The 25,020-nt window shown below is 39.7% G+C and overlaps 2 protein-coding genes across 6 annotated transcripts in view; one reads left to right on the top strand and one right to left on the bottom strand.

Moving 5' to 3' along the window:
- The window catches only part of SHTN1 (shootin 1), a 110,070-nt gene extending 90,727 nt beyond the window's left edge, over positions 1 to 19,343 (top strand). For 2 of the 3 annotated variants that reach the window (XM_055559842.1, XM_055559844.1), the window contains exons 16-17: positions 1,110 to 1,302; positions 17,530 to 19,343. In XM_055559842.1, the coding sequence (XP_055415817.1) occupies positions 1,110 to 1,302; positions 17,530 to 17,740 (404 nt within the window). In that variant the 3' untranslated portion in view covers positions 17,741 to 19,343. The remainder of the gene's footprint in view (positions 1 to 1,109; positions 1,303 to 17,529) is intronic. The other variant, XM_055559843.1, reaches the window with a different exon arrangement.
- A 2,132-nt stretch (positions 19,344 to 21,475) lies between these two features.
- The window catches only part of ENO4 (enolase 4), a 28,045-nt gene continuing 24,500 nt past the window's right edge, over positions 21,476 to 25,020 (bottom strand). For 2 of the 3 annotated variants that reach the window (XM_055560181.1, XM_055560179.1), the window contains exons 13-14: positions 24,474 to 24,591; positions 21,476 to 22,416 (exon numbers count right to left, since the gene is read on the bottom strand). In XM_055560181.1, the coding sequence (XP_055416156.1) occupies positions 22,295 to 22,416; positions 24,474 to 24,591 (240 nt within the window). In that variant the 3' untranslated portion in view covers positions 21,476 to 22,294. The remainder of the gene's footprint in view (positions 22,417 to 24,473; positions 24,592 to 25,020) is intronic. The other variant, XM_055560180.1, reaches the window with a different exon arrangement.

Below are 25,020 nucleotides of genomic sequence, written 5' to 3'. Positions count from 1 at the left end.
AATTAGAACTTCATTTTTGGAGTTCATATGTTATACTGCTGTAATACGTGACACGTTTATATGCCAATAGAAGAATACATTTCCAGAGCTTAGTATTAGTGATCAAGGATTAGGTAACATTTTGGATTGTACCACCAGTACTTTTCCATTTTAGGAGACGATCTGACATTGTTTAAAGATAAAGAGACTCCCAAGTTTTGTTTTCTTCTTAGTGGCACCTTTCACGTTTGTTCTTTAGCTTAATTTTTTTTAAGTTCTAATTTTATTTGTACCTTTGTGACATTTTATAAATTATTTTGTTTTAAAAGAATACCTAAGGACTCCTTCTGAAGTTTCAGGAAAGACATATTAGAATCTTGCTTTGAAAAAGCTATCTAGGATAGCAAGCATCTTCCTGACAGAAGATAGAAAAAAAGTAATGATGGAGTTTAGCTTCAATACCAGAAGTTTCAGATTGATATGCCAATAATTGTAGTAAGCCCTATTACAGTTTTCTGATCCTATCTAAAAAGAGTAGGAAAGTCCAAAAGGTAAACAGCCAAACTCTTTGCCACTTAATTTTTATAATCCTGTGTCTGTATTTTAACAGGAAGTAAATCCACTTACTTCTCAATCACATTAAAATGAAAATGTTCATAAAAGCTGTTTACTGCTCAGGAAGCCTTCATGAGCCTTTTAAAAACAGCTTTTTGACATCATTCCATTTTCTCTTTAAAATCAGAGCTGAGTTTGGGGAAGAATTAACTCTTGAGAGGCCAAATGATTCAAGTAGGGCTGCCAGAAAGCCATACTCTGTGAGAAGTAAAGACTTGACAATTCCAGTGTTACCAAGGACTCTGGTCAGCTGAGGGAACCATGGCCTGGGGTCTTATAGTAGCTTAAAGGTCTGTACACAGTTTCTCAGCATGGTCCTGCCACCCTGAAAAGCAGTGGTGCCAGCCAAACAGAGTAGATTTCTAATAGGAAGATTTTCCAGCATGCTCTTGAAATTTTAGCAAGTCTTGGCCTCTTCTCTTCCTGCGGGGATTTTCAGCTAATCTGTTTTTCAGTTCCATATTAATAAGCATCGAACAGAATTATTAAACTTGAGGTATGTGTTTGGTTTTAAGGTCCAACTGGAATATTAGCCACCTCAGAGTCCAAATCCATGCCCGTGTTGGGTTCTGTATCCAGTGTAACAAAAACAGCCTTGAACAAGAAAACTCTGGAGGCAGAATTCAACAGCCCGCCCCCCCCAACACCTGAGCCAGGTGAAGGGTCGTGTAAATGGGAAGGAAGCTCAAGTTCCAAGGTTACATTTCAGTAAGTAATGATGCTCTTTACTAAGTAGTATGTAGAAGAAATCTGTGATGACTAATTTGTGTGCTACTTTGCTTTGTTTCTCTTTTAGAGAGCTTTTGATTTGGTTAGCCAATAGATACTCTTCTTCCTCTGATGAGCCAACTTTTGATTCTAGGCTCCTAGCTTTAGAGGTCTAATGCTGATGCAAAACAAATGTGTATAAAGAGAAGTCCATCCCTAACTGGTTTGGTAATCTGATTCTTCTTCTACACAAAGAATTGACTTCGATGATCCTTATTCAGCATCAGAAGACATTTAATCATTCTTTCAAGATTAAATACTTAGATCATTCCTCTTAATGGTTCATGAGTGGCCAGAGAAGATACTAGATCTTTGAGAAGATACTAGGTCTTCAAACTTACTTTGAAGGGTACGTTTTTACAACCTTATTTTCTGATTCTCAGTTAAAGATGTACCTTAATATTGCTCTGTCCTGAGATTAAAGACATGCTATGTAAAGAGTTACCTGGCTTGAAAGTGGCACTTTGACTGTTAAAGAGTTAATCCTGCTATTGAATGTGTTTTAGACAGTTCTGGTGGAGGATCAATTTGTTTTATAACAATGGCAAGCTCTTTTTGAAATTAGTCTAGTTTTGCTTTAGTTCTCTTGCCAGGATGTCAGCTGGTTTGTCACACAAAGAAAAGGAAGAGGTGAGACAAATCAGATCAGCGAATATTGTAATCACGGTTAATTAAACCTCTGATTTCCTGTTCTCTCAGGAAAGAAAGAACCCCCCCTTTTTTTTGTAACTCTACCTGTCTTAGTTTTAAGGTGAAGCCTGGACAAATGAAGTTGAAATTCAGTTTAGATCTATTTTTGCCAACGGGTATTTTCTTCCAGTCTTGTATTTCTCTTATTGGTACTATTAACTTTTTCCCCCTTCTTTTGGAATGAATGACCTTCTTCGCTGATTTACAGTTTTATCTAATTTCATTGTGTTTAAAAGTACATTTTCTCCTGCAGTCATGCATTTCCTTCTTTTGACGGGAGTCATTTGAACAGTTCTAACAGAAAGATGATCTATATTCATTCTTCATCTTTCCTATTACATTTGTTTAACACCTAATTTGACGTCAGCAGTCTGGCTACATTTGAACCAATATCCAGACACAAAAGCAATTTGGCTGAGACAAGTTAGTTTCTGAGAAATGCTTCAGTGTGTGTGTGTGTGTGTATAGATTTTTTTTTTTCCTTTACCATTTTACACAGATAATCTTAATCAGAAAATACTGCAACTCCTTCTTCCTTTTGTCTGCCTTTTATTCTCCAAAAGTAAGTGGAAATTACATTTCCAAGAAAGGAAATGAAATAATTGCAGGCCCAAGGTCTGCAAAATGTGTGCTGAATTGACAGTGAAAAGGATCCATGTGTTGACAGACACAGTTGTTAGACACCATAAAGGCCTATGTGAAGCTCAATTTATTTCTCATCTTGCTTGTTCAATGACTGCTTAAGAGACACGTTTCAATTTAATTTATCTACTTAAAGCACTAATACAAATACTCTGTGCTGCTGTATTAACTTTTAAACTTTGTAACCTAACACTTGATTATTCAGTTCTTGACATGCTTTCTCTGAAATAACCAACGCCATGCATTTTCATATTGACAGCCATTTAGCAAAGAAGAATGGCTTTCTGAAAAATGTGTTTCTTAAGTACAATCATCCAAATCAATCCAAGTATCTTGTGTATGTCCATGGTAATTATTCACTTCCCAAACAGATGCACTTCAAATCATTTGTGTTTAAACCTAGCTTTTTAATGAGTAAAAGAAGTTTAACTTAGTGTAGTTGGATGCGAGCTTGAAAAGTAAAAAAAACCATGTGATTTCTCAGGATCTCCTGAAAGTGGTTTAGCTACCGGGAAAGAGAAGGGTTATTTCCGGGATTATTTCTGGCTGGCTTTGACCGATAGGTTCACTTTGTTATATAGGTTCACTGTTATACTAGCCATAAGGTGGAGGCAACAACATTGTCTTACCTCATAGATCTGAATTGTCACTTTGAAGTGAGATCAGCTTCCCTGGTGGCTCAGCTATAAAGAATCCACCTGCAATTCAGGACATGCAGGAGAAGCAGGTTCAGTCCCTGGGTCAGGAAGATCAGGAGGAGGAAATGGCAATCCACTCCAGTATTCTTGCCTGGACAGAGGAGCCTGGCAGGCTACAGTCCATAGGGTCACAAAAGAGTCAGACACGACTTAGCAACTTTTTAAAAAAACAAAAAAACAGTGGCACCATTATCTTGAGCTGTGGCAACACCACCATAGTGTATTTCAGGTGAGTGGCTTTATTGTCTCTTGACAGGTAATCAAGGTCAAGGTCAAGTGTTAAACGCTCAGCAGTGTCAAGGTCAAGGGAGGATACCAATCGCAGTAGCCTCTAATACATAACATTATTTTTTGTGCACATGTATGCACGTGTACACACATACACACGAGTCCCTGCTGCTCTTAGGCTTCCTTCCGAGCCCCACTTTGGCCTCTCTGCCCTAGTGTCATTCCTTCTACCCCAGTTCTTTGCTTTTCCTTCCCTTTGGGATGCCCTTCCTCCAGTCGCTACACTATGTCACCTCCATCATTTCTTTGCTCACATGTCAACTTTTCAGTGAGACCTATGCTAACCACCTATTTAAAACTGTAACTCAACTCCTATAAACTGCAGTTCTTTTTTGCAGTTTAAAACCCTTATCCTACTCCATTTTCCCCATGACTGTTACCTTTAACATACTATATACTTTGTTTTTTTATATATATATGCTTGTTTTTTTTCTCTTCCCCTCCTAGAATGTAAACTCCTTGAGGATAGGAAATTTTTTGTTACTCATATGTTTCAAACACCTGGAGAAATTCCTGCCTTATGGTAGGCTCTCAGGAAATAACTTACTGACTAAAAGAATGAATAAATACACTTTTTTATTAGTGAAACAGAATATCAACTCAGTTAACCTACATTACCCCATTATTCAACAGTCACACATATACAGATATATGTGTACCCAAATATTAGATATTTTGGTTTGTTTGCTTGCCTATTTGGTTTTTTTAAACCTTTTAAAAATGCCCCAGAGTCATTTACATTGAGCTCAGTTTTGCATGTCTTCTGCATCTTTGGACTTCTCAGGTGGCTCAGAGGTTAAAGCATCTGCCTGGAACGCGGGAGACCCAGGTTCGATCCCTGGGTTGGAAATATCCCCTGGAGAAGGAAATGTCAACCCGCTCCAGTACTCTTGCCTGGAGAATCCCATGGAGGGGTGAGCCTGGTAGGCTACAGTCCATGCGGTCGCAAAGAGTTGGACATGACTAAGCGACTTCACTTTCACTTCTTTGTAGCTATACAAGATAGAGTGACCAGAGACTGCAGACCCAGTTGTAAAAGAATGTTTCGCCTGTGCTCATTTGATTGGCCTCAAGTGGACAGGAAAGTTTGCTAACTACTAAGAAGCCTTGTAAAGTGAAGGAAGAAACATAGATGTTTTCTGTGTAAGATCTTCACTTATCCAGAAAATTAAATAGCATCAAGCTCTTCCCAGAAAGTTTATTTTCCTTTTAATAAATCCCTAAAATTATGTGTGTGTTCCAGATAACTGAGTAAGTCCTGTTTGGTAAATTGTGGAGACAGAAATACATGGGTTTATTTCTTAGGGACTTAGGAAATGGCAGGAGACACCTTTGATACTTCGTTGTAAGAATTAATTAACATTCTTGTCACCAGCCTGCGCAAGCAAGGTTTTTTGTTTGTTTTTCTGAAGAAAAATGAAAAAGAAGATAATCGGGACTTGGAGAAATCTAATTGTTTCTATTTCCCCTTTAATAATAGCTTTAGGAATATCTGTGTCCTCTTAATTATTTCTAATAAGTATATGTGTGTGTGCCAAGTTGCTTCAGTCGTGTCCAGCTCTTTGTCACGCTGTGGACTGTAGCCCTCTAGGCTCCTCTGTCCATGAGATTCTCCAGGCAAGAATACTGGAGTGGGTTGTCATGTCCTCTTCCAGGGAATCTCCTCAACCCAGGGATCAAACCCAAAATATATCCTGCATTGGCAGGCACGTTCTTTACCACTAGCACCACCTGGGAAGCCCAGTAAGTATGTACTATCTGGTAATAATATCTTAAATCTAACGATGAATTTGAATTTCATTAATTCTGATTAGTAATTGTTCAGGAGGAATTATGTTTATAATCTCCCTTTATACTATGAGAGGTAAGGAGCTGGCCAAGCAAATGAATAGTATAAGCTTTATTTTTGCTCTCATGCTCTCTGCAGCTGATCCAGAGTAAACTGACTATGTTAAAATAGAGTAAGACTCATTGATTCAAGCTAATCAATGGCCCTGTTGGTCAATATAAAATAGGGAAAATTCCAAATTACAGAAGTTTAAAAAGATAACCGTAATTACTTTTTGATAGCCATAGTACCTGGAAATAAACTGAGTGTTGCACAGGGTCAAATGAACAAGAATGAGTTGTATTTTCATCCGTAAAACCCTGTAGAGTGGGCAAGGAGTAACAAGGAAGCACAGTGTGGTCAGGTTTATAAACCAGTGTTTTCCCACATATGCTCAGGGTGGCAAGTAGCTTCGAATTATTTCCAGAATGCCAGCTCTACAATGATATCTTGAGTTTGCTAGCTATATTATCTTTATGGCCTTAGGCAAGTTATTTAACCAGTGACTGGTTCTTCACGTGGATGATGAGGGTAACCTTGTAGGGTTGTCATGTAAATTAAATAATAATGAAAAGTATTTCAACAAATTCCTTTTCTATCTTAATTATAATGCTGGGCCATTACTGGATGATCAGAGACAAAAGTTAGAGTTGAAAGCTTAGATACTGCACACCCGGGTTATTGACTGGTCCAGGTTTCCTTGGGAAAATCATGTAACTTTTATTCTGTTTTGGTTTTGTTTTTCTTGTTTAAAATGGAGGCAAATAGTTGAGGTACTCTCTAGATTCTCTCTCAGATCTAGAACCCCAATGAGTGAAAGGGTTAGCCGCTCAGTCATGTTTGATTCTTCACGCCCCCATGGACTGTATGTAGCCTGCCAGGCTCCTCTGTCCATGGAATTCTCCAGGCAAGAATACTGGAGTGGGTTGCCATTCCCTTCTCTAGGGGATCTTCCAGAATCAGGGATTGAACCTGGGTCTCCTGCATTGCAGGCAGATTCTTTACCATCTTAGTCACCAGGGAAGCCCAATAATCCCTCACAAATGTGGTTGCTTGATAAAAATGTTCACAGTTAAGAAAAGAAAAGAGTTAAGCACATATTTTCTACTCCTAATATGTCTCTAAACATAGATTTACAGAAAACACACAAAAACCTAGAAATGTAAAATGATTTCTTGAAAATTTTTAATTTTCAAACTATATCGGGGGAACTTACAAATCCAAATTGAAATGATTGTTATCCTTCAGGGCCAGGATACTCATTCCATCTCTGTCACTATTGCTCCAGATGCTTTTAGAGCTGCTTGGATTAGAGATATCTGACCACAGAGGAAGTAAATTGGAAGGTCTTTCCTATCCATTTAATTTGGAGTGGAAAAAGCAGATGAGAAGTAGAGTGCTTTAGAGCCACTCAGCGAGTCCTGTAAGAGAATTAGTGTCAGTGTTCATTTTGGTCAAGAAACTATATGATCCATTTTAACCACCACTGTATGTTCAACATGTTCCCAAATGACTTGCCTGTTGCACACTGACTCAGTATTTGGAAATAGCCCTCAGTTTGCCACAGTTACAAACGCATTTAAAAAAAATGTGACTCAGACCCATGACATCCAACCACATGTACAGAAAAGTACTGTGCAACACAGGAAAATCAAAGCGTGTTTCTTTAGTTAGGTTGACTGGTTCCAAATTTACATAATCTGGGGCATTGATTAAAGGGTAGGTAGGAAATTAATATTTCAGTAGCAAACATAAATTGAGCAGTAAGTAAGAAAATGCAGTACAATACCTAAGTATGGGTAAAGTTGTCTTCCATTGTATCCTGTGAGACACGTTAGCTCTATTATCAACAGAATGGCAAAGCCTGATGTTCTTGATTGACATAAGTGAAGTGAATTGGGAAAACCTTTGGGAACGAAAGTTTATAACCTTCCATTGTATATGTTTCACCTGTTTTTAAGTTAATGTTTTCTGTTACTCTTCATCAATATATATTAATATGTATCCATATTCTAGCAACATTCACCTGAGAGGAAATGTGCTTAAATTGCTGTAGGCAAGAGGTCTGATGGACTTTTCCAGGTAGTACTAGTGGTAAAGGACCCACCTGGCAATGCAGGAGACATAAGAGACGTGGGTTCAATCCCTGTGTGGGGAAGATCCCCTGGAGGAGGGCATGATAAGCCACTCCAGTATTCTTGCCTGGAGAATCCCATAGACAGAGGATCCTGGGGGGCTACAGTCCACGGGGTTGGAGAGAGTCAGACACAACTGAAGCAACTTAGTGCAGGATAAGATATCCGATGCAGGCTGTGAGTAATGGCGCCAGTTTCCAATTTGGAGGTTCAGAGTTTTGGAATTTGCTTCTGTAATGTTTTGTTGTTGTTACTAATGTTTCACTAACATTTATTCTTTGATTCTCCCAAAGGTACAGATTGGACATTATCTCCATTTTACAGATGAGAAAACTGAGTTTTAGTGGCATAAATAATTTGCCCAAAATTCTATTCCCACTCGATAGTTGGGTCAGATTTTATTTGAACCTTTTTCACTCTAACTTTAAAGCCCATGCTTTTGAATGACAGCATATTCATTGTGTGTATTCAGAGCTCTAGGAATGGAAGTGAAGAAAATGACTATAAGGTTTCCCCTGTAGGAAGCAGTGTAGTTCATTTGGCCTATGTTTCTCGCATCCTGCTCCTCTGACCCTGCGTACTCTTAGATGGTGTAATCTCTTTTATCTTTCCTCTTCCTAAGGCTACCTAGACAATTAAAATATCTTTTGCCATGGGAAGAAAATGTTACCCAGTAAAACCAAGAATTCTGAAAAGTAGAGTCCATCTAAATTAGCAAGAAGACTCGAAAGAGTAGCTGGAAAGGAATTTGGAAAGAAATTGTTTTAATGTTGTCAAATGTCCAGTAAAGGAGCATGCTTCACAAGTAAACTTTGGAAATTAATACATTAGAATCCCAGCCTTAGCTCCTTTAGTCTTTGGCATAAATTTCATTTGTTGTTGTTTAGTCCCTGAGTTGTGTCCAAGTCTTTTGTGACCCCATGAACTGTAACCCACCAGGTTCCTCTGACCATGGGATTTTCTGGGCAAGAATATTGGAGTAGATTACCATTTCCTCCTCCAGGGGATCTTTCTGACTCAGAGATTGAACCTGCATCTCCTGCACTGGCAGGAGGACTCTTTAGCACTGAGCCATTAGGGAAGCCCAAGTTTCATTTATGAATTTTTTTATTTATTGACATTTCAAGCATGCTGAAGATTAGTTCATTCCCAGAAGTCAAGTACTTTGAATGTATCTGACTGTAACCATTGGATTAGAAAGATGTTTTACTAAATGATAATGTGATAATATAAAGATGAATCACTGTGAATACTGTTTTTTCAAAACATACATTCTACAGCCCCAAATAAATTTCATTGTTGTAGCCACTTCCTGCTGTACCTCTGTCAGTCAACTCCACTTCTGGTCAGTTCCCCGTTAGCTCCTTTGAGTTTGGGCTGTAGTGTCCATTGGGACATCTCTTACTTATAGAAAGATGGGTAGTTATAAAGAAAGGCAGGACAAATGGGCCGGCAGCATGGAGAAAGAAGTAAGCAGATCTTACGAGAGTTCTGCAGCACAATCAGGCAGAGGCCCAGGAGTTTCTTGTGTTTTCACCATCTTGCCTTTCTATCTCTGAACAGTCTCATCTTAGAAGTGGCCTTACTTGTCTGTACTGAGCTTTATTCATCTATGTTCACTTGTTCTATTAATTACTTTTAGAAAGGTGACTATCCTCCTGACAGTTACAATTAAACAAAGTGGTCAACCTCATGGATGATTTTTCATTTCATCCAGTTTATTTCTAAAACCTTGTTTCACAGGGGAGAACCCAGTTTCTGTTGTAATTGGTGTGATTTGCAGTAATCTCGTAGCTATATCCTCATTTCTTGGCTATTCTTAAAGATGCTTTTAAGCCACAATTGCCAGAGACCCTTCCAGTTAACACTTCTCTAATTCATCATGCTTCTCTTCTGTCCCAGATCTCCCCCGAACTCGAAGCTTTATCAGGCTTTTTAAAATTTCCTTTTTAACCATCAGACAGGCGGCTAGCTTGCCTTTTTTGTTTGGGAGGTCAAAACAGGTCACATTGTGCCCCATAGAAGAATTTAAAAAAAAACACACAAAAACCAATGTAGCAATTACAGGACTTCAATTTCAATAGAAAAATGACCATTTCCAGTGAAGCCCTTTTTATTTCAATTTGCATTTAATTTCTAGATCTATGGTATCTCGAAATACATGTGACTTTTGGCCCCACACAGATTTATTTTTGTGAGAGTTCATCTTGTTTGAGCCATTAACTGACTACCGAAGTATACTTGATAAAAGATAAATTTTAGATGTCTGATGGTTAGTATAATCAGTCAAATGTTTCTATGAAAGAAAAAGAAAATCTAATTGCCATTTCTGGGTTTGAATTAAAAGATCGATTGACTTTTAAGTAGTCTCTCTTCAGGTTTTTCTCCATTATTTCCAGTGTGAACGGATGTAGAAAAATGAAATTGCTCTTTTGCATTAGAGCTGCAGAATTTCAGCTTTTGAAATATGTTGCCAAGTAGAAATTAAGAGTCTCAACTTATTTTTAGGGAAGCTTGGCATAAAATTGTCTCAAGTCTCACCTGGAAGTTAACTTGGTTGGTCATACAGCTATTTCTTTCGAGTCAACATTTTGTTCAGATAGAATAGAGCCAAGTTCTTTTAGTCCTTGTGGTGGACAGAGTGTGTGTGTGTGTGTGTGTGTGTGTGTATGTGTGTTTTCCTGTTACTCCCATCCCCCTCCTCCACCTCTTTTCTTTCCTTTTGTGTGTGTGTGCGTGTGTGTGTGTGTGCGTGTGTTTGCTTGTGTGGTGCAGAGCAGAGAAAGGAGGGCACCTTCTGTGTACTTAGTAAACGTTTGTTTCTGAGAAGAGATGACTAGCTAGCAGAATGAACTGCATGGACGTTGCTGCTTAATCTGATGCTCTTATACAATTAAAGGATTTGCTGTGCTCTCCACTGTAATCTTAGTACCCCTGAATTGTGTACGGACACTGCAGGAAACAGCTCTGCTCAGCTAAGCACTACGACAAAGGTTCTCCATGTGTGCCTGCACATGGACAATTAAGTTTTAACAACAAAATTAGCAGAACAACTGGATGTTCTGGAAGTTGAGATTGCCTCACTCAGCCCCCTCCGTAGGAGTTTTCCTGTGGGCTGCCCAGAAGACCGGCCTGTCGGTTTTGTCTCACAGGTGTTCCGAGTTGCTCCACAGACAGCAAATGCTTCCAGATTAATTGTTGAGGCTCTGTTATACCCAGTGTTAAAATTCTGTTGAGTAAATCTCAGAATAACTGTTAAAAATACAGCTGAGCAATTCTCAGTTCTCTCAAAGAATGAATTGCCTTGTAACATTTGCCTATTGTTGCCAACAGGTATGACTTTTAGAAACTTAGCATAAAATGTATCATTTCGGCATGGAGAACCAAATTGCTTTTGGTGCTTTGTCATTTATTTTAAACATCTTTCAGTAGTCTCTGCAGTATTTGTGTTTCCTTTTATTTTTCTATTGTGGAGTAGTGGAGACTTAAAATTTATTCAAATAGAAGTTCTGGCTATAAGTTAAGTGTAGTTTCAGACCTGAGGATAAATTGATTTAACTTCTGAAACCTGATAAATGCTTTTCATCTGAAATATATTTTGTCATATAACTATATGAAAAGTAGCACACTGAATTCTTCACAACTTACCATCTTAAAAGAGAGTTTAAAGTATTTAATATAGTAAATTTAAAGAAAAATCTCTTAAAATTTAAAAATATTTTTCTGAAAATTATGAATGAAAATACAAACATTTTGTGCATGACAGCTTTCTTGAGGTGCCCATGTTATAGATGGTGATTCTGGTGGAAAACTTTATGTCCCTTAAAATTTCTTTTTTAGATAGCATTCACATTTCATAGCTGAGATCTCAGTGAATTTTCCATGGTGACTTAGGTTGTACAAAATTACAAAAACCTTTATAAGTAGCCCCCAAAAGTATCATACACATTTAAAAAAAGAATCTTTGCCTGAGCTACAACCAGTCTTAGCTCATGCTTTATCATTGATTTTGCTGGTGAGAAAGGTTCAGTTTCCTGGCCTCCCTGGGCCCAGTGTATTTGGAATCTGTAAATGCGCAGAGCCCAGCTTACACTGGAGGAATAAAAGAACTGGGACAAGGCTTCGTAGCATTCACTGTGGTCTGGGAGGTAACCTGTGCGTTGAGAAGCTATGCTGCAGTTACTCCACCAAAGAAACTGTGGCTCAACGTGGACACAGAAGTCTTTGCCCAGCCATTGTTAACCTCTGTTAAAAAGGGATTCTTGTTAATCCTGACAGCAAATCAGCATCCAGAAGGTGATGTCAGATTTTCATCCGTGCGTGGCGGTATTCTGCTGCTTAACAGTATTTATTTTTCATAATTTAAAACTATATCTCTTTTCCCCTCAAACAGAAGCTGACCCAAATTGGCCAACTAATTTATTCTTTGAGCTGAATGCAGTTTCAAAAAGTACACAAAGCCAAAAAGAATTAGTTTCATTTTACCTTCATGATATTTAAAAGTAGTAGAATGAGCAATAATATAGACAGTTTCATCTCTTGTTTGAAACTCGATTTGGGGAAATTTTGAACAAGTGTGTTAAAATGTCCTGAAAAACAGGACGTCTAAGAGAAACAAAACTCGCTCTGGTTGCAGTGCCGCTGCTCTTCCCTGCGGCAGCAACTCTGTAAAGGGCTTGGGGATGGGCCGGGGGCGGGGGGCGGGCAGCGAGACTTCTTATTTTCACACAAGGGAAAATGTAAAACGGACTTCCTTTTTGGAGTTTTCCCAAGAAACTACTTTATAAAGACACATTTAAATCTTTCCGTTTTCTGTCCTTGAAGGTGGTAAATATGATTGCGGCTTTATCCATTTTTATTGTAAATGAAGCAGAGTTCAGACCGTCCGGCTGTGCGTCATCTGTTGGATGGCTGCCACCGACTAATGCAGGCGTCCCACTGGGAGACCAGAGAAGAACTATACTTTGATTCACCAGATTGTGTTAAATAGTCCAGCTGTTGCGATTTGAAAGATAGTTACCTCAGAAGGGAAATAGAAATGAACTTGGCATTTATGCCTCAAACCGTTTTTATACTGTTTGGCAATCAGCTTTTCAGAGGTAGCATTTTATAAAATAACTCTCGCCGCTTAAAAGTTTCGTTCACTGTAATGTTCAAAATGTCCCACCTTTATATTATCAGTAAAATTAAGCTTGAGTGATATGCAAAATTTGCATGAAATAAGCATTTTCCCCCCTTCATTTCATGAGCTTTGATTGTATTCAATTGAGCTCAGAACCATGTCTATTAGGACTCTTTGGGGGCATTAGTTAATTTGAATTGAAGCCGAAATGTTAGCTAGAATGTTGTTGAATATAATTGGAATGTGGAAAGTTGATTTTGAATGAAATTTCATTGAATGCAAACAATGATGTGCTTTTTTAAGAATTAGAAAGCTGCACTTTCATCTCTTGTAACACAGTCTGAGAAATCACTGAGTCCCTTTATTATAAAGTTCAATTTTGGGCATTACCGTTTGCAATTGTTCTGATTCTTCTGGTACCAGTACCAGCTGGAGTCAGGTTTTCCCTTTTACTAGCAAGTGGCCCCATCTGCCCCAGCCTCACCTTCTGGCCCTCTTGCAGGCAGGGAAAAGTAACTGCTTTCTGAAAGGGCAACCAAGTAGTGTTGAGTTGGCCAAAAAGTTCATTTGGGTTTTTCCGTAAGATGTTATGGGAAAACCCAAATGAATTTTTTGGCCTGCCCACTACTTGGGCATTAGGCTTCATAGAGTGGCATAGATTAGTATATTTTCTCCTAGCTTTTATTTTGCTTTTTGGTTTTTCTTTTTGTCTTGGAATAGCACTTAACAAATGATTGAAAATGACTCACAAAAACACCTATTTGAATGGATCAAAAAATCACTGCTACTCTGTTGTGGTAAGAAAAAAAATACTTGACAAGAAGTCAAGATGCCACAATGTTAATCCTTATCTGCTATTAACAAATTGTGTGCCCACACAAGCATTTAACCCACTATTCTTTGGTGTCTTCACCTGACAAATGAGAAGGATGGACTGGTTCATGTCAGTAATCCCTCAGCCTGAACAGTCCATGATTTGAGTCTTCATGTCAGCTCTAAAATTTAAGCTTTGCTTGGAGATTTTGCAGCTTACAAGAGAAGGTCTGCCATCCTTTTTATGAATACTGACTTTAATTCCTTATTTGGGATCATTGCTCTTAGACAAATTAAAGTAGAAAAACTGAACCAAACAGTGGTATACTGCAGTTCCTATTGGATTGTTGTGTTTGAGCACCTGGGATTTTTCACCTTGGGGAGAAGCCTCAGATTTAACCTTCTAGAACCTGCCACTGTGGCTGCCTAGAGCAGGAGCCTGGGTTCTGAGCACCATCACTGGGGGGCTTTCTGGCTCTCCCCATAAGATGGAACTGGAGGTACAATGAGGCCCCTCATTCCGGAAGGAGCCCTGGGCTGCTCCCCCATGGGAACCAGGAATGGACTTAATGATGTCAAACCAGGAAGAGCTAGGTTTAAGTCACAAAGGAAAGAAACAAAACAAGGGATACCTCCAAGGGATGAATTTTGTATTTATAGATCTGAAACATGCAGGTGAAAACAAGGATTCAGAAAGAATCTGTAAACATATCAGAATTAGCCTGTGGCGGCATCATCGTGTTTTTAGAAGATGCCTTTGGTAAAAAGCTATGTGATATTGTGGGAGAGTCAGGAACAGGGAGATAGAAACTTCTGATTCTTGTCTTAGCTCTGCCACTGATAAGCTGTATAATTTTAGATCTTGCTCCTCCCTTCTCCAAACCTCATTTTCCTTATCTGTAAAAGAACCAGTTGGACTAGATGATTGCCATAGTCCCTTTTAGCTTCAGCCCTTTGGAATTACAAGCCAGTGGTCATTATCTTTAAGAAACTAGTTAACTCTGATTCTCAACACATAGAGTCAAAGAAGTTTTCCACTGTGCCAAGTTCAGTGACAAGCAAAGGAGTTCTCAAACTGGAGTCTACAGGTGAATAGATTAATAATAGATTAATCTATTAGTTATTGAGAAGCCTACTTCAGGAAAGAACAGCAATTCTCTGGACCGAGACAATTCCAGGAAAATTGAGCCTGGCCATACAGAGTTTCTGAGCTTTCAGTTGAGTCAACATCATTTGTTGCTGTTGTGGAGCCCCAAGAGCACTTCCTGGAAGTTTTCAGCCTCCAGCTGATGAAGAAAGCATTTTTAGGATATGTTCACCACCCCTTTCACCTGCAGACACATGTGGGCATGAAAACATCCATGGTAGTTCTACAAAAGTGATGAATGAAGGTCAGTATGGGTGGATGGAAATTGCTCACCTGGAATGAGATGGATACCTCCATTGCATGTGTCGAGCAGACTGGCCAGCTTATCTGGTCTAAGCCAGCAATGGGCTTAGACCCAGTGTTGCAGAACCAGACTAGGGACTTGACTGGCAGATTTTATGTGACTTTGACTGTAACAGTTTAGCTAGGCTGGGACTTCATTTTCTAGAATTCCCTTGAATTCTCTTACCCATTTGTTTCCAGGTTAGGCTTCACCACAAGAGAAATTGGCATGAGATTTAGAAAGTGGAAGTGACATAATAGTCTTTTTTTTTTTTTTTTTTTAATGCTCTGAAAGTGTGTGTAGGGCAGGTGCTTTTACTGCTCATGCACATTGTTACCTAGTTGGCATGTGGCACAGCTGCCCCCATCTCCCCTTCTAGCTTCCCCAGATCTTGAGCCAGATGCATGTGTGATTCCCTGTGGAAGGGCTCCAGGTTTACCCTGAAGCTCGCCTGCATCTTCAGGATTGGGGATTGTGAGATGGGGCTCTTGTTTGTCCTCAGCTTCTTGCTGCTTCTCACCTGCACGACATGCTGATTTCAGGCCCAGCATCATACACAGACTCATGTAGACTGCCTGACTGGCTCTCTCCATTGCCTGAGGTCTAACCTATAGTGAATCCTTAGGCCTTTCACAGTGGTTCTGCTTCTCCAACCATGGATTCGGTCTTTCAGGTGTTCCCTAGGTCAGAGAAAGTCAAGCCAGATACCACTGGGGTAAATTCATCCCATGGTGATTGCCAGAACACAGTAACAGATATCTTGAGAAGTGGATCTTTGGCCAGAGCAGGTGGGCAGTGTCAGAGGTGTCTGCTAATGAAAAGGGTGTTGCCAGATTCAGGCAAAAATAAAGGAATCTGTGCTCACTACGTTGTAACTTTCCTCTCAGGCCTCTGATCATCTCTCTGCTTTTACTCCTCCAAAGCATACAGTTATGTGCTAGTTACTTATTGATGATAATCAAGTCACACAGTGTAACTGGAAAGCCTTATAATGGTTTTCAAACATCAGGACAGATCTCATAGCGCTAGGTGATAAAACCGTGGTCCCTGGGTTGGAGTTTTGTTACCTGTGGCTGGATCGTGCAGGCCACTTTGTCTCAACAGTTAATCATTTGTTCTTGTTGCTTTTGTTGTACAATAGAGGTATCCAGACCTGCTCACACAAAAGCCTTGGTTTCTGAGCATTCATTCTGAGCCTTTCACGTAAGGTAGTTCATTAGTATTCGCTCATTTGTTTACTCCACAAATGGGTCTACTCTGGGTGCTGGCGTATAACTATGAACAAAGCTAAACAGTCCAACTCGTGGATGCTTGCATGTTACTTAAAGAGACAGACATTTAACAACTGGTTATTTAACTGTAACTGTGGTAAGTCCAACAAGGGAGAAGTATGAGGCAGTAAGGGAGTGTCAACCAGCAGGTCTGACCTAGGGGTCAGGGAATAATAGACATTGACTGATCAGGGGGACTAGTAGAGCAGTGGGGAGACCTGGCCAGCAGTTCATCACTACTCATCCTGACATCCAGAGGTGGACACGGGACAAAGGTTGCTGGGTCATGGTTAACGTCCTAGCAACCACCAGGAAGACCAGATAAGTCTGAATAGCCTCTGCCCTTCCTACAACACACCCCTCAACCTCCAGGCATCAGATCAGCAGTCTAGCCCCTTCAGATGGTTGCTGCTGTCCTGTCTTCTGAGAGGACTAGGTGCCTTCAGCCTAATCTCCTGACACGTGGCAAGAGAAGAGCGTTTCAGGACATCTCCATTTCCACAAGGAAATTACTGCCTGTTTAGCTGGAGAAGCAGTAGCTTCTTACATCAGAAGAGAAGAGAGGAAACCTCAGTGGAAAAATAAACTGCCATTTGAAATTCAATAAGAATTTTCTCAAATGTGGCTCTCCTTTTTAGAAAAAGTGGTAACTCGGCATTTCAGCTGACCCTCTACCTCTAGATTCTCCCATCCGCCCTCGTTCCTCCCCAGGTCTGACCAGAGTCATTCCTGCCAGCAAACGGCAGCAGCTGGCACATCTCTCAGCTGCCCATGGGGGATGGTGGTGATTTATTTCCCTCCTCCATGTAGTCTCCTCAGAGCTAGTCTGCAACTCCATGTGCCCTGGGCACACAAGGGAGGGGCTCCCTGCCTCCTTCCAGCTAAGCAGAGGTGGGGCAGGAGTGGGGGGCAGCAGGCAGTGGGGCGGTATGCACAGAGGACCTGTGAGCTTTGTGCTTCTATGAGCAGAGTGTGCGATTAAGCAGGTAGGTGCCTTTGGCTTTTTAACACTTCTGCAGTTAATTGCTCTGACTTTTTCCGCCTTTCTTCTGGCCTTGTGTTCCTAAGATGTAATCTAATAGCTTTTTTTTTTTTAATGGCTGGCACCTCAAAGACCACTTTTTGCATGTTGACTAGACTTAGAATGTTTTGGGGTTTTTGCTCCTCTGAATCCAGGAATACGGAAAGATAAATGCTTTCTCTCTCTGCTTTTAATTTTTTGTTTGTTTGTTTAACTGTTCACCCCCTAGGCCTCCCAGTAACACTGGATACAGGAAACAATACATTGGCAGTGGAAAACAAGCCAAACCGGTTGTAGTTTTAGATCCTGTTTCCACACACGAACCTCAAACCAAAGACCAGGTCGCTGAGAAAGATCCAGCTCAACACAAGGATGATGAAGGTGAAACTAAACCAGGATACAAACAGAGAGTGAGAGACTCCAGCAGCTCCAACTGCTGATCTGTAAACCGAAGGCTGGCACGTGCGGAAGTCCTTTTGTAACGAGCACATGATTAGTTTTGGTGTATTGGCAAGGGCTATAGACACTGTTCTTGTCACTGTATTCAGAATATAGGTTCTTTTCTGATGTCACTTTTGTAAGTAGTTCACCTATAAATATAAGTAAGCTATTTAGCAAAATACCCATTCTTGGTAGCTTTTTTTAATGTTTATAGGGATAAGATTTTTTTCTAATTACTGTATTAAATGTGACTTCTTTTAGAAGATAACAAAAAATTCAGATGTTATCTTCTTAGGTAATGTGCATACCACTAATCAAATGTAATGATGAAAGGTTGCAGCACTTGTGTATAATTGGATAAACAGAACTGACTAGCTTAATAAGGTGATTTTAAAAAAACCCAGAGAAGCTTCTGTTTTGCGTATCTGATCCTTTTTTTTTTTTTTTGGATGGAGAAACTTCAGTAGCATGGAAATTGTTAGGCACTGTGGTATACAAATTACTTTCTAGGATATACTGAGATAAGCTTAAATTTTAGGAGCTGATGTCAAGCTAGCAGTTTCATACTCAGTGTTAATTACACACATTATTAACTATGGGATGATTGTGTCCAAAGCTTCCCAAAGACTTTGGAGGGAATGCTCTAGTGGCCTGAATGCAGAATTGAGGTGAAGTCCAAAGCTTGAATTTAATAGAGTATTATCTTGGTAAACGGTGTGTTCAGTGCTATGGGTCAATTGTGTTTTCTCATGTACTCATGTGGCACAAGTACCATATTTTATCCCAGTTCTTACGTACAGTGAAGATAAGCGACAAGCATACAGTTTCATGCTTCACTGCTGTTTTACATTACACAAGTTTGTTGTTTTGTTTTGTTTTTAAACAAATTAGGTGATAGTCTCTAAAAATACAATGTTTCAGTCTACCACAGCGAATAAAGAAATGTAATCAGGGATTAAAAAAAAAAGACTTATGCAGCTTTTCAAAGTTGATTGTTTCAAAATTGGTGTTTATTTAAAATAAGTGGTAATGTACTTGAATGCATTTTCTTATGACAATGATTCAGTAAGGGTAATTTTACTATTAAAGAAAGTGAAAGGTTTCGTTTTGTTAGCATAGCTCAGCATGAAGCTGTCAGGTGTTACTCACCTAAGGGCGGAAGAAAATGATAGTAATAATTGCAGTAGTTGTATTTTATTTTTGCACGTATGCTAAACATAGGCTTGAAAAGGTGGTTAGGCAAGTAAATGTACTTCCTAAATTTGGAGATAATTATCCTTCTGTAGGTTCGTTATGCTTGGCTGTTTCCATGTTTCTTCCAGTGATGTTTTTACAGTTGCTTATCAGTTTACTCATAGGGAATTAAAATGTAATGCTTTTCAACTGTGACTTCCCCTGATTGAACAATACTGCTGTATGATATACAAATTACAAATGGCATTAATTCACTGAAATAAGGTCTGTTATGCTGTGATTTGAACTCTCCTCAGCACATTTATTAAAAAGCACCAATAGTTTCCCACTAAAGGTCACTTGTGGTTATTGATATTTTTGGTTTAGTTCCCCAAACTTGACATCCTTTAATAAAAAAATTGTATAAGACTTGATAAGTTTAGTAATTTTTAATAATCCACAAAATGATTTCTTTTGAGGAATTTTATGCTACGTTTCTTCCTGCTTTCCCCATCCCTGTGTATATTGTCTGCTGGCATGTGTCTTAAAGGTATTTGGAAATACAAAATTCTGTTACATTTGTAATTCCATCTCTCATCACACACCCTTTCCAGGGTAAAGAGTCAGTCATCTGGTGAAATGTGTTAGCTGGACCAGGCAACATTTAGTCACTGGTATTCTGAAAGGGTTCTTACTTTTTCTGAGCTGCTTATTCCTTCACCATGATCACAAAGTATTTAAAATTACTTTGATAAAATTATTTCTAGTACCTTTTTGTAGCTGAGCTAGTCTCATATAAACTCACCTCCATTGGTTTCAGCAGTTGACCATTCCTGTGGAAATAACTGTGGCGTTAACAGGGCTAAAACCATGCAACCTTGATTGGCCTGAGTGAAAACAAAGGACGTTGCGGCTCTGACTCTGTGTGTTAGTAGCTTCAGTCGTGTCTGACTCTTTGCAACCCCTGTGGACTGTAGCCTGCCAGGCTCCTCTGTCCATGAGATTTCCCAGGCAAGAATAATGAAGTGGGTTGCCATTTCCTTCTCCAGAGGATCTTCCCAACCCAGAGATCAAACCTGGGTCTTCCACATTGCAGGCAGATTCTACTACTCACCATTATTCCTCCTTCCTTACCTTTTTTGTTAACAGTAAAATGTCTATTAGAAATAGAGTAGGGCAGGTAAAGATTACTGTTAATTATCCTTCCACGCCATTTTTAGGATATTTGTCAGGTAAATGATAGTCTGTTTCACAGAATGTTAAAAACAAGGCTTGGATGATTTTTATAAATGCACACCATACATGTTTAGGGGCTTCCCTGGTGGCTGGATGGTAAAAAAATCTGCCTGCAATGCATGAGACACAGGTTTGATCCCTGGGTTGGGAAGATCTCCTGGAGAAGAGACTGGCAACCCACTCCAATACATATTTAATCATTTCATCACGGAATGGCTTCAGCTTATGTGGCAATAAGTTGTGGAGAATGGATAAGCATCTCTCATCATCATTGACCTTAGTATGGTCATCAAGCAGTCCTTACTTAAGGACTGGATTTGAAGTTTCCTCCAAGCACTAACATTCCCCAGTCCCCCTGCCATTTCTAATAAAGGGTATGATGAGTTTCTTTCATCTCATATGTAATATCTTCAGTTCAGTCATTCAGTCGGGTCCGACTCTTTGCGACCCCATAAACTGCAGCACACCAGGCCTCCCTGGCTTATCACCAACTCCCGGAGTTCACCCAAACTCATGTCCATTGGGTCCATGATACGGTTTATATCTATTACATGTCCTGTAACGTATGTAGAGAGAGAAAATATATAAATAGAAACAGTGCTTATCACTCTCAGAAACTTAAAGTGCTAATGTCCATTTGGTGACCCCAGGCCTCAAGTGAGGTCAAGGAGAATAGGCAGTGCTCAGCACTAAAATTAGTGTTGACTTGGTTGAGGTAATAAGTCACCTCTTTGGTTAATTTTTAATTATTCAGTTACTAAGTTGTACATTTTTGTTGTGGCTTCATTCGGTTATAATTTGTATCACAGTTTCAGGGCATACTCTCACGTGACCTCCCATATTTCCTGTGTGTGTGTGTATGTGTGTGTGGGTACATTGTTTATTGCTAAGAATCAGGAAGGGCAACTACAATCGCGCACTGTGACACAGCTCTTAACTTCAGAGTGATACCAACCAACCCTCCTGCCTTGGGCTCTGAACGAACCTGCCACCGAGCCTACTTTAAGTCACTGCTTTGAGAGTAAGGCCTTGGCTCTGCCATAAGATCATTACATCTCCCTGTTAGCACTCTCTTCAACAGAGAGGTCCTCGGAGTGCTTAGAAAAACTTAGAGAATACACCAGAAATCTAAACTTAGCCAACTTTCTCACAGGTCAGTACGTAGCAGTTTATGTAATTTCGGGAAAAAATATGGTAACTGAACAGAGAATTTAAATCATATAAAGCCACTGGATGTTATTATATTACAGGTCAGTGTTTGAACATGATTGGTTTTGACTCTCCTCGATCACCCCAATACCAGCTTTCAAAAAAGACAATCTATATGTTGCATCGTTTTTAATCACCTACTAGATGCTATAATAAAAATAATTATGCATTTAATGACTTTAAAAGTATTTATTCATTCATCAAATGAATAAACTCAGTGTTTACTGAATTTATACTCATTTATTTTCTCATTTATACTCATTCCAAAAAGGCTCTAAGGAGATTCCCCAGGGATATAAATGATAGATGAAAAATTAAAATTTAGAAAGAGGTGGGAATCAGAGAAAAGGGATTTGAGGGTAGGAAAGTTAGAGGAAGCTGTTTGGCTCTTAAAAAAATATGTGAAACTCATAGTTTTGCACGAGGTTGGCTATAAAACTGTGTGTGTGCTTTATAGCATGGATATTTAAGATAAAAAGAGAAGATGTATACCTTTTCCTGGCAGAGAAAGCTCCCAGTGTAAAAGATGTTTATTTTTAGAGATGTTCTGACTAGTAAAGTATGGGGTGTTTGAACTGAGTGTGGAGTTGGTGGCAAAAATATTGGACTGTTCTACTGGGTCATGACCCCTCCCCCTCAAATGGACATATACAAACATGTGCAAGACAATTTTTCCATGAACCAGAGCATGAACAGGTACAAACAGGATCCCCACAGAAATGTGACGGCTGGAAGACAGGTTCACAGGTATAATTTCAGGCAAAATACTATCTCTGTCTTTCACCAAACAGTAAACGTAAAGGAAGAAAAAGCACACAAGTTAGTGAAGTTTTTGGAGCAAAAGCAAAATGAAGATATCCTCCAGGTCTATCAGTCTAACAGTCTGAGTGGTGTGGCTGTCAGCTGGGGTGCGTGCAACCCCGGTGGGAAGATGCTCAAAGTTTGGCGAGTTCCTCCGCAACTTCTGTGGGGAAGATGGGCTCAGGGACCTCGTGCAGCTCACCAGCCTTTTCAGCTTCCTCATTCCAGGAGAAAAATGTGTGTTCTTCATTGAAGCCTATTAAAAAATGACAACAATAAAGTTTACTAATTCAGTGGCTGATTTCTTTTTTTCTTTTTTTTGGCTATGTGACATGTGGGATCTTAGTTCCCTGACCAGGGATCAGACCCATGCTCCCTGCATTGGAAGCATAGGGTCTTAACCAGTGGACCAGCAGGGAAGCCCCTGGTTCCAGTTTTTATGTTTATTACAGGATTTAAAGGAGACCAGCTTCAGAACTGTCCAGAGGTGTCACACCACCATTAGAAAGGATTCTAGACCTGCGAAAGAGTGGGCCTGTCATTGGTTATACGTTAGCTGCAATACACTTGTTTTGTTCAGTCTGCATTGTATCCTTAGACAACATTCTGGAACGTCTGGTATACAGCAGACTTTGGGCAGAGGCTGAGCACCATAGGATAAGAGGAAGATGAACTGGAGGGAAGGCCAGTGCTCTGCATGAGACAAACCGTTGCCAACTAACTATTCCAAGATCAGCCTCTGTCAGCTTAGACTGTTGCACTCAGGTCCCCGTAGGCAAGAACAGTGTTTTAACGGCTGAGCTTTTGCCAAGATTTCCTACGCAACCTCTCAGTGGAGTGGTTTGCTTTTCCAGTTTTTTTGGTCCCCCTTCACATGTATTGACCACTGCCAATGTCAGCAAAATCCTCGTTAATCTGTTAATTCATTCCGGAATGCTCAGAGGCCGGCACTGTCACCAGGGAGGAGCTGGGCCCCCGGTCACTAGAGTCCTTTTTGATGCCCGGAAGCAGCTGTTCCCCTTGTGGCGAAGTCTGGTTGGAAATGTGATCGGTCATTTAGGGAATCTAAAGCTTCCATGAGTCAGGATGACAAAAATTAATCAGACAGTAAGTAGGAGCCATATAATTTTACCCATTTGAAAAAAAAAGCCCTCATGTTACACACTAAATAATACGAACTTTTGACTGCCCTTACATGACTGAAACATAGTCTCCCCATTATATCTTTTTTTTTTCTATAAATCTTAAGATGTGTGTCAAGGTCATTACATATGTTACATGTGACAAATTTATAGTTACTATTTCTATTGGTCCCTGAAAAAAGTGCCTGTATTGAGTAGGACTTCCTTGCTTGTCCACAATACTTTCTGTAATATATCTCATTCAAGAGTTACATTTATGGCAGTGGCCGGCCCCCAACCTTTTTGACACCAGGGACTTGTTTCATGGAAGACAGTTTTTCCACGAACCAGGGGAGGGTGGTGAGGGGATGGATGGCTTTGGGATGATTCAAGTGCGTTAGATTTATTGTGCACTTTGTTATTGATTACATCAGATCCACCTTAGATCATCAGACATTAGATCCCGCAAGTTGGGGACCCCTGATTTATGGTAACAAGTACGTCAGCACTACTTAAATAACATCCTTTTTTGCAGTCTGTCAATTCCATTTTAAAATGCAAATAGTTTTAGAATTTTGCAAAGACAAGTATTGGTCTCTTTAAACGTCTTTGCATGCTTTCTTTTAGCTATCACAGTAATACATAAAGAGTAAAAATGCATATTGGAGGTTTTCTCTCCAGGTAGCTGGTACATAAGCTGCTTCTATCCATGCAGATTTACAAAGTTTGATGTCATAAATGACTGGTTCATTTCTCTTGAGACTGTAGTCTTTCCAAGGTAGATTAAATTAACATGCTGTCTACTTAAGTACGACAAATTGTTGCCAAGAACCACCAGGGAAACATCTGTCTTTAACTTTCTTGGGCTGTGCAGAGAAACCTTAAGTATAATTTGGACCATAACAAAAGGTAGGCTTGGAAATTCCAATCAATTAAGTCTATTGAAAAGCATCACACAGCCTATTCATCAAAAAAAAAAAAAAAGGGCGAGAGTTTTAAACATTCAGGTAAATAGATAATCCATTAAGAAAACAATGCACATTGTGGCAAATGCCATCCTGGTTTTGTCAGCACTTATTTATAGTCTTTGGATTCCCCTGCCCGCCTGCTGAGAGACTTCTATTCCTCCCTCTCCCAATCTTTGTTCTCTTATTCATGGCTAAAGGAAAACAAAGCAGAAAGCAGCACATACCCAGTGTTCCATTCTGGCCAAGTTCTTCCTCTATAGTAAAGAGGCGGTTGTACTTGGTCACCCGTTCGCCACGAGAAAGACCTCCCAACTTGATAAACCGGACACCAAGTCCAACAGCCTAAAGGGATGAGGAACAGCTTATTTTAAGTGAAGTCATGTTTCGCTAAACTAAACTCGTTAGGGAGGAGGGACCCACACACTGCCGCTGTGTGTTTTGGTTTTACTCTCTTAAGTCAGTTTCTCATCTTATAAGTGTAAAGTGGCCTGCTTACAAGCCGAGAAGACTCAGGGGTACAGAGATAGTGTGACTGTACATCAGATGCTATCCTAGTCATGTGAGCGTCTGACTTTTATATAAGAACACTCTGGCATTTATCACTTCATTTTAGGAGGTAAGATTGCAAGTGCACAGCCCAGTCATTTAAGTCTGCTCATCATTTTCCCAGGACTTCAATTTTTCTTGTTTTTAAAAGTTCAAAGATTAGCTCTTTGCAAAAGGCAGCTGTCTGGGAGGAAGCAAATCTTTCATAAAAGGTTACATGACTTT

Source organism: Bubalus kerabau, chromosome 22 (genome assembly GCF_029407905.1).
Source record: "Bubalus kerabau isolate K-KA32 ecotype Philippines breed swamp buffalo chromosome 22, PCC_UOA_SB_1v2, whole genome shotgun sequence".
Taxonomy (NCBI): Eukaryota; Metazoa; Chordata; class Mammalia; order Artiodactyla; family Bovidae; genus Bubalus; species Bubalus kerabau.
The sequence above is the reverse complement of the archived record's forward strand: the minus strand, read 5'-3'. Positions and strand labels throughout refer to the sequence as shown.